Genomic DNA, 13,956 nt, shown 5'->3' on the forward strand with positions numbered 1-13,956 from the left:
TTTCTGAGAAATCTAAAGTAGTAAAACTCCCTTTTTCTTTTTTAATCTGGCTAGAAGTTTATCAATTTCATTAATTTTTAAATGAGCTAGCTTTTGGTTTCATTGAGTTTTCTCTATTGTTATTGTCTTATATTGCATTGAGTTCCATTCATCTATTCTTCCCTTTCTTCTTACATTAGGTTTAATTTTTCCTGTTTCTATCTTCTTAAGATGGAATCTCTGATCATTGATTTCAACTGTTGTCCTTCTCATATAAATATTTAAAGCTATAAGAGAGGAGCATTTACTTGGAAGTCCATGTTAACATCTCTGGAATCAGGATAGATCTTACCTTCAGTAACATCTTACAGTGGTAACTCTCATCACATTTTCTTTCTTAGTGGTACACACAGTAATGAAGCATCTTGCCATCATCGGTGTCCTAGATTCTGTGAAATGCAGTATCATATAATTCTTTTGAACTTAGTTTACCTAATAACTACTTAGTAAAGATCCTGACACAATGATACTTGGGCATCATAGCCGCTCTCTCTTTGCCATTGTTTATACTTTGTTTATATCAGTCTTTTATCATTTTATTATCCTGAAAATTGAGGGTTCCTTGAGAGCTATATTAAGATCCTCCAAAGTAACTAGTAGAATATTCTGCATACAGGGTGCACAATGCTTGTATAGTAAATAAAGGATAAGAGACTTGATTGCTGAGCATAGCTTTAGAAGTGGCCCCAAAACGGAAGCCCTCTGAGTCCATAATTAATGTATATATAAAAAATTGCAAGTATGTATATGTTGCTGGATCTATCTCATCTTCAGTGAACTAGCAGCGTACAGTGCTGTACTTTTCTACTTAAAACAGAACTCGTTGTAATTCATCATAAATCTTTTGCTGCATTTTTTGTTTGTTTAGACATAGATTACCTTTGAGTTGTTTTCTATTTTGAATTAAATATGCAAGTATTTGTACTGTATATACTCCCACTATTTGTCTGTTTTCTTAATAATCTCACCCAATATGTGCTTCCTTTGGATATGTTATGTCTGAGTTTTTATTTTCTTTAAGTGAATGAAATAGAGCATAAAATTATTGCTTTTAATCTCTTTAGCTCCTTAAAACCCTGTTGTTGTCACCTTCTTAGAGGACTTCCTGGCAAGGCAATATGACAGCCTAGTGTTCAATAAGGCTTTAATCCATATCCAGTCTCCTCCTCTTCCTCCAGGTCTAGCATTTCAGCAGATGAAGTTTTCTTGTTTGTTTTTCCTCATTACAGGGAAATCATATCACATATAGATTTAACTGACTTCAGACCTCAACCCCAAGGGAAAAAGGGACTCTACTGTATGCTTAGCTGCCTGGGGCATTGCTAAAAAGAAGAGCCAAAGGGTTTATCCTCACATGGGAGACATTTTATCAGTGAGCCTTCTCTTTTTTGCTCAGAAAGACCCAGGTTTCATGGACACGGCTCCTTGGAAGCCAGCGTGTCTGTTTACCAGTTAGAACACGTTGGGCCTGGATTAACAGAATGCTCCTCTAGAAGTGGCTTAAACAACAAGGATTCATTTGTCTCACATAATGAGAAATCCCAAGTCAGGCAATGCTAAGGTTGGTGGAGTGGTCTAGTGATTTCACCATTCTGGTCTTTCCTTTAGAATTTCAATATGACTGCAACATAGCCCCATACAATACCCACCCTAAAGTCTCTTTTCCTTTTTTAAGGGACGGTGTGTCTCTCTATCACCAAAGAGGAAAAACTTCTCCATGAACCCCACATGTGCCCCCTCATGTATCTCATTGTCCAGGATTGTGTGACATTGGGCAGGAGTCGGGGGAAGCGAGGGTGTAGAATATCTACACTATATGGTGGGAACAAGGAAGGAAAAGGTGGGCAACCAACAGTGTCTGCATGTGTGTGTATGTGTGCACATGTGAGTAAGATGTACGGAGAGAAATCTAGGTTGGCTTTTTGTATGGACAAAGGCTCACGTTTCCATATGAACTTGTACATGGACTTATATGGATGACCTGCCACAGTGGAGGAGGAGGATGGCATTTGGGCTAAACTCGCCTTTGCTTCCTATGACACAGTCAGAACTTTGTATGTTGTTTTAGTTACTTGAAATTTTGTGATTTCAGGTTGAGTCCAGAAATCTTCCTGAAACGCCCTGTGGTTGAAGGAAATCGTTGGAGGTTGGACTACATTCTTAAACGAAAAGCAGTATGTACTTTCCAAACAAGTGCTGATGTGATTTCTTAAATGCTTATTGCCTTTTAAATGCCTTTTCTTTTTAAAGTCCTTCATGTATACTTATAACTTTTTTTTTTTAGAGTTGGATAGAAAAGTAGAGTACTTTCTGTTTTCAAATTCAGTTGGTTGTGATTTTTTTCCTGTTGTTCTAAAATGCATAATATTTTAGCCTAATACAAAGCATGACTTTTATTAGCAACTAGAGGCCTGTTGCACGAAAAGATTCATGCAGTAGGCCTTCCCTTCCCCTGGCTGCCTTCACCGGTTTTCCTCCAGCACCTGGGACCTAGGCCTTTGCTCCAGCCCTAGTCGCCTTCAAGCCCTGGCTGCTCCGGCCGGAGCCGCCTTCAAAGCCTTTGCTGCTCGGGCTTGAGCCACTTTCAGTCTTCGCTCGGCCACTTCGCGCCGTATGTAAATTGACCGCCATCTTTGTTGGTGGTTAATTTGCATATCACGCTGATTAGCCAATGGGAGGCATAGTGAAGGTACGGTCATTTACCTTGTTTGTCTATTATTAGATAGGATTCTAATTTTTATTTTTTAAATCAGTTATGGGTAGTTAATTTTATAGTCAAAATTTGTGATAAAATTTTATTAATGGATTATAAAAGATGAAAGAAAACATAGCATTTTTATTTTACTTACTATGCTGTTATTTGAGCTAAAGACAAAGTCATCTGAGATTTCACTCAGATGGGGCCAAGCTGATGTTGAAGAATATCAAGGAAGAGGGACATTAAGAATTGGTACTGTTCTATTTCAGTTTGGGGACAGTTCCTGGTAATAATGTGAAATTGTTTCCCTTGCAGTTGACCATGTAGATTCTGGGTGAGCACTGAGTGTGCTCTTTTTGTTATAAAAGATAAATAACTGAATCGGTATAGCAGGTTCATCAAACACTACTTTGCATGCATATTTCTAGTGAAATTTTTTATGTAGTTGGCCCTTAACCAAGTCAAATTAAGGTGAAGTAGAATAGAACTGGATTTCTTATTAATCACATTCAAATGGGGAATGCTAGCCTTTTTACTATTATTTGAAACTGTCTTAATCTTGTTTATTCTATCATTAAACATTCCTGCAGAATTTGTCGATCCTAAGTAATCGTGGGTAGTATTTTACTATTCCTCACAGCCTACACTCGTTTCTTTTCCCCCATCCTTTCCATTCCCCTACCTCTTGCCCCAATCACCTTTTCCTTTCCCTTCAATGTCTTTTCCCCATGTTTTTACTTTAAGATTTTTGCAGATATCAAAATCTTTAATTTTTAGTATCTGAGCTCACTGCTAATATTGAAGACTGAAATTGGTCATCTTTATTTTAGACACGTGTCTTGCCACACAGCATCATTTTCATGGCTAATCTAATGTGTTGTTTGAACAAAAGTCTATTCACCAAATTGGAAATTCTGGTCTTGAAAAGCATTATTTGCATAGTCATTAAATAATTTAGCATACAGTTACCTCCTGATCCACGTACCAGACTAATTACTAATTCGTGTATGAAAAGGATTCCATCTCTGCCCGTGGAAGGCTTGCTCAAGGACTCATGCCCTGGGCTCAGTCCTAGGATTACCAATGTGTTTCTGTATGTTGAATGGGCTATAATTTTCTCCAGGAGTCAATCATACTAGTAAATCCTCTCCTTACAGTACTTATCCAACACTTTACTGTTTTAGCTTTCAATCAACATGCGTTTGCTGAATGCCTAGTGAGTGCAGGGCACTTGGCTAATATATGTGAATGTACATAAATAAGAAGCATGATTCTTGACCTGAAGGAGCTTAAAAATCTACACAAGAGTCAATTGAGTACAGAGACAGGGCCAAGATTCAAAGGCAGGAGGGAGAGCATTGGGTAAGTCTGGTGGGGAACTCCTCAGGACATGGGAGATTTAGGGCATTTAGAATGAGCAAAAAAAATTAAAAAGAAGACGTTTCTAGATGTAGGAAATGGGGTGTGGAAACAGGAATTCAGAAGGCTTTGCCAGCCACAGTAAGGTGACAAGGTTGAATTCACCTGAGTGTTAGCACAGGTAGGATGGCAGATCAAGATGGAAAGGCAGGCTGCAGCTAGGACGTGAAAGGTTGATGATCCAAGCCAGTGGCTTGGGCTTTGTGGAGTACAGTGGGGATCTACTGGGATGGGAGTGTTATGGATGACGGGTGATCTGATCAAAGTGATGTGTTGGAAGGTGAATCTAGAAGTGGGAGGAAGTGGGACAAACTCAGATTTAGAGAGCTAAAGTTTAGATCATTTGAGTGTGAGATGCATACAGAACATCTAAGTAAACTCCAGAAAGTAGTCGATGCCAGAACAGGGCTCAGGAGGAAGATCCTGCAAGCCAGGCCCTCGACCTCATGTTAGCTGGCAGATGTTTGTTTATCCCCTTAGTGTACCTGCCCAGTTTCCTTTTCTATCACAACCATGGCTTCTCTTTGCTTTTATTGCCTGTGAATCCCGGTAAGGTTCCAGGTGGACACCAGGGCCCAGTAATTATTATGGCCTGATAATGGTGCTTTATTTGAATTTTATCAGCTTCCTGAAACTTGTGATTTTTGAATTGTGGATAATGATTTTTAAAATTTCATAAGGAGGTAGTAACACTGTTAAATATTAATTTCTCAGTGGGTCATTTAGCAGAATTGCTCTTCCATAATCTAGCTATAGCATATTATTAATTTGGTCATGCCTTTTTAACATTTGGATCATTCCAAATTGACATTTCATATGCTTATGAACAGTTTCATATAAATAATTGTTTCTAAAAGCCACTAATTTCACAAAGTAGTGGGTTGATAACATTATTTTTGCATTAACAGGTCCCAGAGGTTCATAAGGTTGATTTAAATAAATGATTTTTTTTCCTTCCATTTGATTGTGCAGATTTTAGGGAAGGAACTTAGTGTTTCTGCCACATAGCCAACATATAGGCAAACATCTCTTAAAATGGCTGCTTCTTAGGGGGAAAATACAATATTTTGTTTCTCTGTAATGACCAAGTTGATATTTCCCTGTCTCTTTGGTCTTCTGATATGCAATGTTACTATTTAAAATAGTCTAAGCTAACCTTGAGAGGCAGAGTGTTTGCAATTCAAATCAGCATCCCAAGGTTTCCCACAGCCCTGCATTGTCTACACTAAGAGGTGAGATAATTTGCTTCACAGTTATGGTAACTATATCCTTATACCCAATTGGTATATTTCAACCTTAGCGATATGTAATACTTCTGATGAGACTTGCACCAAAAGAATCTTCAAGCACAGCAACCTGGGAGCTTACAGAACAAGGTGTAGGTCCTCAGGGGGCTTTTGTCATCTGGTTCATTTCTTACTGCCCCAGATCACAGGGCACATTCTAGAGTTGCAGTCTGTGAGCAATGGGAGAGAGGGATGTCCAGGATTATCAAATGAGATAAATAATCATATTTCTGCCCAGAAAAATCAGAGAGAATCTTATCAAAGTGGTGACCTGGAAGGGCATGGCAGGGAAGGGAGAAGACATGTTCAACTTTGAGGTCCGTGCTTTAGACAAAACTGGTTAAAAAAGAAAACAATGAAACAACTCACAAGCATTTGTGATCTTACATCCCAATGCTACCTACAATTAACTGGCAAGGATATGGATTTTTTTCATCCCACCCCTGGGGAATTCTTGGACAAGTGATAAAATCCGCGATTAGCCTGTGGAACTGTAAGCTAAGCTCTCTTCAAGCAGTGGACAGACCCGGCTGCATCCAGGAAATATTTTGACCACAGTACTTGGAACAACCTGAGAAAATGCTGGCTCAGAAACAAAGTCTCTTGATTTCAACTCTGAAAAATGTTTATGTGTTTTGTTTTTGCATGTGTGATGTGTATCTAAAACTCCTAAAGCTTCCTACTGCTGACAGTATTGTGTCTGTTCTACTTGAGTAAAAGCAAATTAGAAAAGAGGACAGAACGTTCATCTTTGGAAATTCAAGTTTGATGACATTGACTCTATAGAACCTTCTGGCTAGTTGACTTCAGTAGAGATAAGAAACATGGTGTCGCGCAGTCAAATCCCAGCCATCCCGTTTGTTTTCCTACTTCCCCTATTAATACTTTACTTCCACCTGTCTTAGCAAATGTCGCTGAAAGGCATTTGAAAAACATTGGCTGTTTGAAAAGTGTATTTTTTTTTAAATCATAGAGTTAATATTAGTCCTTTTGTCTTCTTTCTAATTTGGATTTCATTTTGCATAAATATTTCCCACATTTGTATATGTCTCCACAATTATGACCCAGGAAATGCCTTTGTTCCCAAGGAACATTTTTTCCTTTGCCATTTAGAGTTTATGGGAGTGTTGCAATGCATTGACCAAAAGAAGAGTTTTATTGCTTTATTATCACAGAAGCCTTGTCACTAATTAACTGTTTATTGTAGATGTGAGTAAATAATTGTAAGCCAGACTGCATAAAAATGAACTTTTTATATTTAATTACTTCCTTATTAGTCATTTGTATTTAAGCTAAAAAGACTCAAGGTCTCTACCCTATTTCCTCTAGAGTTCATTTATTTCAATGATTAAAGACACAGTAAGAAGAAAATGTCAGGTATGATAGATGGAGGGTAATAATGCAATCCATTAGCGTTAACATCTCTATTATTTCAAAAATCCATTCGTTATGCAGGTAAATGGAAAATTGTAAGATTCAGGCCGGTTCCTAAGTTGTGACTACTTTTCTTATGAATGAGTAATAATCTCATAAGGCTAAGGAGCAGAATTTCATCCATTTGAAACAAATCAACCATGATGAAAGATATCAGCTGTAATGTACTATAACTTAGGTGGAAATTTTAGGTTTTAAACTTTACATCTTTCAATGGGAGGCTATTTTTTGGTAGCTGTTATTCCGTGATGAATCCTAAATATTCAAATAGCAAAGTAAACTGGAACAATAGAGGAGAAAAATAACATAATGTTCTTGTTTTCCTTTAGAGCCCTCAGCTAGTGATTCACAGCTGAGCACTCAGTGGTCAGAGCATTAGACATTAATCTGTTCACTTCTTGTCTACACTTTCACTTCCTGATCTCTTTACTCAAATAATAGTTACATCATTATAACAAATAATGAGCAAGTTCCAAAAGTCTGCTGATAACCAGGGAAATAGAATGACTACTTTTTTTTCAGAGCAAGAGTTAATCTATTCCTAGTACTCACATTTCCTCAATGCAGCCCAGACTGTGAATCTAGTGTGTCCCTTCAAAAATATATACACTTCTTAGATAGTACTAACGTCAAAAAAGTTAAATTATTAGTATTATGAATATGTTATTATAAGGCTTTAGGGGCCAAAATAATACTTCTTGGTACTGGCAGAACAATATTTGGGAATTGTATATGTGTTTGGTTTACTCCAAGTTTTGACATCCTGCAACCTAAAATATAAACTTCTATATTATTTTCCATTCTAAATATATTTGTATTGATTTCAGAGAGGAAAGGAGAGGGAGAGAGAGATAGAAACATCAATGTTGAGAGAGAATCATTGATCAGCTGCCTCCTACACACCCCACACTGGGGATGAAGCCCGCAACCCGGGCATATGCCCTAACTGGGAATCAAACCATGACCTCCTGGTTCATAGGTCAACCCTCAACCACTGAGCCATTTATGACTCAAATTTCCATGATAAACAATGCCTAATTATCATGGATTATTCATTTACACTTCAGATTATTCTCTGCCACTATAATTTATTAGATATGCCTACATCTCTAATAATTTAGGAAGTATTATGAAATATTTCTTATGGTCTAATCTCTGGGATATTAAGTGCCTACTTTAGATACATTATCCAATGTGTGTGCAATATGTTTCAGAATGCTTTCAGAGCTGCTGGGAATAGAGAGTGCAAATTTAAATGCTGCAAACTGCACAGCAATACTGAGGATGCACACCTAAAAAGTAAAAACGTAGCACAGGAAGTGGGGGTAAATGAGACAAGAGTGTCCTGGATAAGTACATTCTGATCTATATGTTGAGGGGGAACCATCTGAGTGGACATGGAGAAGGGGAGGGATGTTCGGGGGTGGGGCGATTTAGCAAAGGCTGAAACCTTGTCACCAACCAGAACTAGAAAAGGAGGTACTGCTACTTCTTTGTACTACCAGTTGCTGAACATTCTCCTTTTTGATGGTTAATATTAATAATAAATGTTATTTCTATAACACTTAAAGTTTTCCAGACAACTTTGATTTAATTTGACCCTCCTAATGGCCTTGTCTATTTTCTTTTAGCTCCAAGTGTTCGTTTGTGTGACACTGCTAAAATTCTGGGATTTTTGAATGTTAGAGAAGATGACTTCTGAAGTCATTTCACTGGTGAAATCAACATTAATGATTCAATTATGGGTTAAAAGTGTGAACCAATACATTTATCTCCTAAAAATTAAGAAATGTGCCCTGGCCAGTTTGGTTCAGTGATTAGAGCTTTGGCCCTTAGACTGAAGGGTTTGATTTTGGTCAGGAGGCAACCAATCACACATCAATTTATCCATTTAAATAATTTTTTTTACTTTTAAAGAAAAATTCTAGCCCGGCAGGTATGGCTCAGTGGTTGAGTATTGACCTACCAACTAGTAGGTCATGGTTCGATTCCAGGTCAGGGTGCATGCCTGGGTTGCGGGCTCAATCCCCAGCATGGGGCGTGAAAGAGGCAGATGATCAATGATTCTCCCTCATCATAAATGTTTCTAATTCTCTCTCCCTCTTCCTTTCTTTCTGAAATAAATAAAAAACCAAATTAAAAAAAACTACAACGAACAACAAAAAATCCTATGAAACATACCCCAGGAACATTAAGGGATATTTAGTTTAAATTATAACAGAGGTTTGTTTTTAATCACTTCAACAGTTGAAGTAAATGAAAACAAACAAACAAACAAACAAACAACCCTAAACCTGTAACATGAATCAGATCAAAGCTTTCTAAATGATATGTGTTTGGAAACGTTCTCAGGTGTAAGACTATCAGACACTTTTAGTAGTTGAGATTGTAATTTCAAGGTTCTGTCTCTAGTCAAATATTGACACTATCTTGGCATAACAAATTGTAGGAACGGAAGAAAGATAATATTTATTTTTTACATCTGGGTCTTAATATACATACATTTTCGTTTCACCTTCCTTGTATTGTGTTGTTCATTAAATATTTTACTATACTTGTCTATAGAAGAAATTTTAGAAAATATAGTGCGCAGAAAGGAAGAAGAAAAAGAAAACCATAATCTACCTACAGAAATTCTCATTCCTGCCTGTGTTTTCTCCTGTGACAGCAAGAGGGGGTGAGGATCTTCATAATACTGTACAAAGAGGTGGAACTTGCACTTGGAATAAACAGTGAATACAGCAAGAAGACTTTAATGCGTCTACACCCCAACATAAAGGTATTCAGGTTCATCTTGCTGAACCATGTTTCTTCTTTATTATTCTGTAGTTTTTCAGGTTTATTTTGCTCTGAGCAGTGGTAATGTGTAGAATTTCCTAATGTATATATTGAATAAATAGGATTGTGTTCTCAGAAATAAAAGAAAATACTATAATTTCTTAAGGACTTAAGGACTTTTTTAATATTGATGGAGTCAACAAGGGTCACACTTCTGCTTTTCTCACCCTGACTAGAGGCCTGCTGCACAAAATTCATGCACCAGTAGGGTCCCTAGGACTGGCCGGCGATCAGGGCTGATCAGGGCCTTCTGGCTGATGGCTGGGGCCTCCCTTTCCCAGCTGCTGGCTGCCAGCTGGGGCCTTGCTTCGTTCCGCACCACCTCCTGGTGGTCAGCACATGTCATAGCAAGCGATTGAACTCCCAGTCTTCCGGTCAAACTCCCAAGGGGTCACTTTGCATATTAGCCTTTTATATAGATAGATTATATATATAGATAATTTAGTTAAGAGCACACTTCCTAGAGGCCTGTCAAGTTTCCATTTTCCTCATTAAGATGATCCTAGAATCTCTAAAATGTGATCTCCCTGTGGCATCCCTTGAATACTGATAGCAACAAAGACTTAAGGACTTAAAGTACTTTTCTTTTAAAAAAATATTTTTTATTCATTTCAGAGAGGAAGGGAGAGGGAGAGAGAGATGGAAATATCAATGATAATAGAGAATCATTGATTGGCTGTCTCCTGCACGCCCCACACTGGGAATCGAGCTCACAACCCGGGCATGTGCCCGGACCGGGAATAGAACTCTGACCTCCTGGTTCATAGATCGATGTTCAGCCACTGAGCCATGCCAGCCAGGCCTTAAAGTACTTTTCTTAATGACATCTTGTTATTTGATATTTTACTAAAGACCTAAAGCTTATCAATAAATATTTCCCAGTCAGCCCTGGCCAGTGTTCTCAGTGGTTAGAACATCAGCCCATGCACCAAAGGGTCTTGGTGCCCATTCCTGCATTTAGAGAGAATTCTTTACAAGCAGAAAGTTAATAACTCCTCAAAGTACCCTTCAAATTAAGAGTTGCCAAAATATCTATCTCCCTATATTCATATGCTTCCTATTTTGACTCCATGGCTGCCAAAAGATCAATATAGTTATTTAAAAACTAGAGGCCTGATGCACGAAATTCATGCACTGGGGTGGGGGGGGGGGGGGTCCCTCAGCCCAGGCTGCACCCTCTCCAAACTGGGACCCCTCGAGGGATGTTCAACTGCCCATTTAGGCCCGATCCCTCTCCAATCTGGGACCCCTCGAGGGATGTCCAACTGCCCGTTTTGGCCTGATCCCTCTCCAATCTGGGACATTCCTCTCACAATCCAGGACCGCTGGCTCCCAACCGCTCTCCTGCCTGCCTGCCTGATTGCCCCTAACCGCTTCTCCCTGCCAGCCTGATCCACCCGTAACCACTCCCCTGCCAGCCTGATCAATGCCTAACTGTACCCCTGCCAGTCTGGTTGCCCCTAACTGCCCTTCCTTTCAGGCCTGGTCCTCCCCAACTGCCCTCCCCTGCTGGCCATCTTGTGTCCACATGGGGGCGGCCATCTTATGCGTTGGAGTGATGGTCAATTTGCATATCACCTCTTTATGATATAGGATTTACCACAGATAGAGATGTTGTTTAAACATTTTTAGAGTTTTGTTTTTTTAAATAATACCAGATATATCCTTTTAGGGGGGAAAGGGAATTAGCTATTTCTTTGAGCTGACTTTTATAAGAATATGTGCCCAAGCTTCAAGCTAAATGGCAGTTGCCCCAAAATGTAGAATGAGTGGGGGTGAGGGAGGCTTCAGATGTAACTAGGAGTCTTCCCAGTTAAATACTGAGAATAAAAGGTGAAGTTTGGGGATTTTCTTTGGTGTATACAGAGCCCATTTTGGTATTTGAATTATAGAAAATGCTACTCAGGGGTGAAAACAGAAGGTCATTTAAAAAATCATGTTACATATGCAATTTTTTCCTCTTAAGGTGATGAGGCACCCAGATCACGTGTCGTCTGCCGTATATCTGTGGGCTCATCATGAGAAACTTGTCATCATCGACCAGTCAGTGGCCTTTGTAGGCGGGATTGATCTGGCCTATGGCAGGTGGGATGACAATGAGCACAGACTCACGGATGTGGGCAGTGTGAAGCGTGTCATCTCTGGACCGTCTCTGTGTTCCCTCCCAGTGAGTAATGTCATCTTTACAGAACTGCATAAGAGGGACACAGTTTGTGTAAATATATATGACTAGCGGCCCGGTGCACGTGGGGTCCCTCACTGTGGTCTACTGGGATTGGGCCGAAACCCGCAGTCCAACATCCCCCGAGGGACATAGTAGTGCAGGAAGTGACAGGAGACTGGGGAGGAGCCTGGGCCGGGTGCCTCGCCACTCCCGCTCATCCTGGCCCCACTGCACCTGCCACCACTGGGTAGGCTCGCTGCTGCTCCTCTGCAGTTTCTGCGCGCCCATCCTAGGGTGATACTGGTGCGCCCATGACTGAGAAGTGGCCACAGGCTCGCGCCCAGTCAGTACCGATGCTGGTCTGGATCCTGGTTCCAGTCCAGATGGAGAATGGGCGCACAGGGGGAGTATCCGTGGGAGAGGCTCACACCACCACAGCTGCACTCGCCAGCCGTGAGCCCGGCATCTGGCGCCCGTCAGTCAGAGGAGCACTCCCGCTGTGGGAACACACTGACCACCAGGGGGCAGCTCCTGCATTGAGCATCTGCCCCCTGGTGGTCAGTGCATGTCTTAGCAACTGGTTGAATGGTTGAATGGTCAAACAGTCGCTTAGGCTTTTATATATATAGACTAGAGGCCTAGTGCACAAAATTTGTGCACAGGTAGGGTCCCTAGCGGCTGCTGGCCTCCCTTCCCCGGCTGCCGGCTGCCGGCCAGGGCCTTCCTTTTTTCTGTGCCGTCCCCTGGTGGTCAGCGCATGTCATAGCAAGCGATAGAACTCCAGGTCAGTCGAACTCCTGAGGGGACACTTGGCATATTAGGCTTTTATGTAGATAGATAGCCTGACTGATTGGTTGAACGAGAGTGACATTGAGTCAAACATAGACACACCTGGTTTGTTTCTTCTCTTGTAAGAAGAGAAAATAGATTCAATGGAGCATCTGCTCTCTCATACTCCACTCCTTTGTTGTCCATTTAAATTAAAGATTTACTTGCTATTAGGAAAACAGTTTATCAACAAAAATGTGCAGCAATTGAACTTTAAGTTAAATAAGCTGCCTTATTATATGCAGGTAACTGCCAAGGTTTTTGGCATCTTCCTACTTAAAGACATATAAAATAGGATAGGTAATTCTATTTAAAAGTAGGAGGTTAATAACTTCACAAACTACCTTTAAACCAAGAGCTGCCAAAATATATCTTTATGCCTATATTCATATATTTATTATCTCAACTCAAGTGGTTGCCAAAATATCAACATACTTATTAAAGAAGTTGATGGGCTTCATCCTATTTTACTGCTGGCTATGTTGGTACTTTTTCTGGGAAAACTGAAATGTGGTGAATTGGTAGCAGGGAGGATAATTGACAGAAAAAAGCATTGCTTACTTAATATTTAGCAGAGAAAGTTCAGTGGCTCAACAGTGAGCGTAACTTTATATAATTGTGTTTGAGATAAGACAATTCATTGATATAAAATTCCAGGAATTTGGCCTGAAAGAGTACCCACGGTGGATTGCCTGCTGTGCCTTTGGCAGTATTTAAACCCTTCACAAGAATCCCTACTGCCCTGCGGCTGACCTCACACCTTATTGTGTGTCTGTTAAAAACTTCTGTCCTTTGCCAACTTTACACCTCACCCGACTGGAATGAAAGGGCCACAGCGCAGTGTATTTGATGCGGTGTCTTTTTGTTTTGTTTTTAATAGTCTTCACAGGCTGAAATAACAGAATCTATGGAATCCTTAAGCCTCAAAGATAAAAAGGAGTCTGCAAAAAATCTGCCCATCCTGAAGACTGCTGATGATATGGATTCAAAACTGAAAGGCATAGGCAAACCCAGCAAGTTCTCCAAATTCAGCCTCTACAGGCAGTTGCACAGGCACCACCTGCATGGCTCCGACAGCCTCAGCAGCATCGACAGCACCTCCAGTAAGTCGCCGTCGTGGCTAGACCTGATGGGGACCACGCTCTGTGCCTCCATAGCCAGACACTGCACCCCTGTTTTTAGAATCTACCTTTCTATGGTGGAGTAAATGGATCAATGCCGAAAGGTCACTAGATCATCTTATTCGACAT

The 13,956-nt window shown here is 40.2% G+C and overlaps 1 protein-coding gene across 4 annotated transcripts in view; it reads left to right on the top strand.

The window, feature by feature from the left end:
- PLD1 (phospholipase D1) overlaps window positions 1-13,956 on the top strand; it is a 199,049-nt gene that overhangs the window by 113,415 nt on the left and 71,678 nt on the right. For all 4 annotated transcript variants that reach the window (XM_070406795.1, XM_070406794.1, XM_070406797.1 and 1 more), the window contains 4 exons: window positions 2,132-2,213; window positions 9,545-9,655; window positions 11,681-11,881; window positions 13,587-13,809. In XM_070406795.1, coding sequence (XP_070262896.1) covers window positions 2,132-2,213; window positions 9,545-9,655; window positions 11,681-11,881; window positions 13,587-13,809 — 617 coding nt within the window. The remainder of the gene's footprint in view (window positions 1-2,131; window positions 2,214-9,544; window positions 9,656-11,680; window positions 11,882-13,586; window positions 13,810-13,956) is intronic.

The sequence above is a fragment of the Myotis yumanensis genome, unplaced genomic scaffold (assembly GCF_028538775.1).
Source record: "Myotis yumanensis isolate MYYU_CA2020_CCGP unplaced genomic scaffold, mMyoYum1.0.hap1 SCAF_2, whole genome shotgun sequence".
Taxonomy (NCBI): Eukaryota; Metazoa; Chordata; class Mammalia; order Chiroptera; family Vespertilionidae; genus Myotis; species Myotis yumanensis.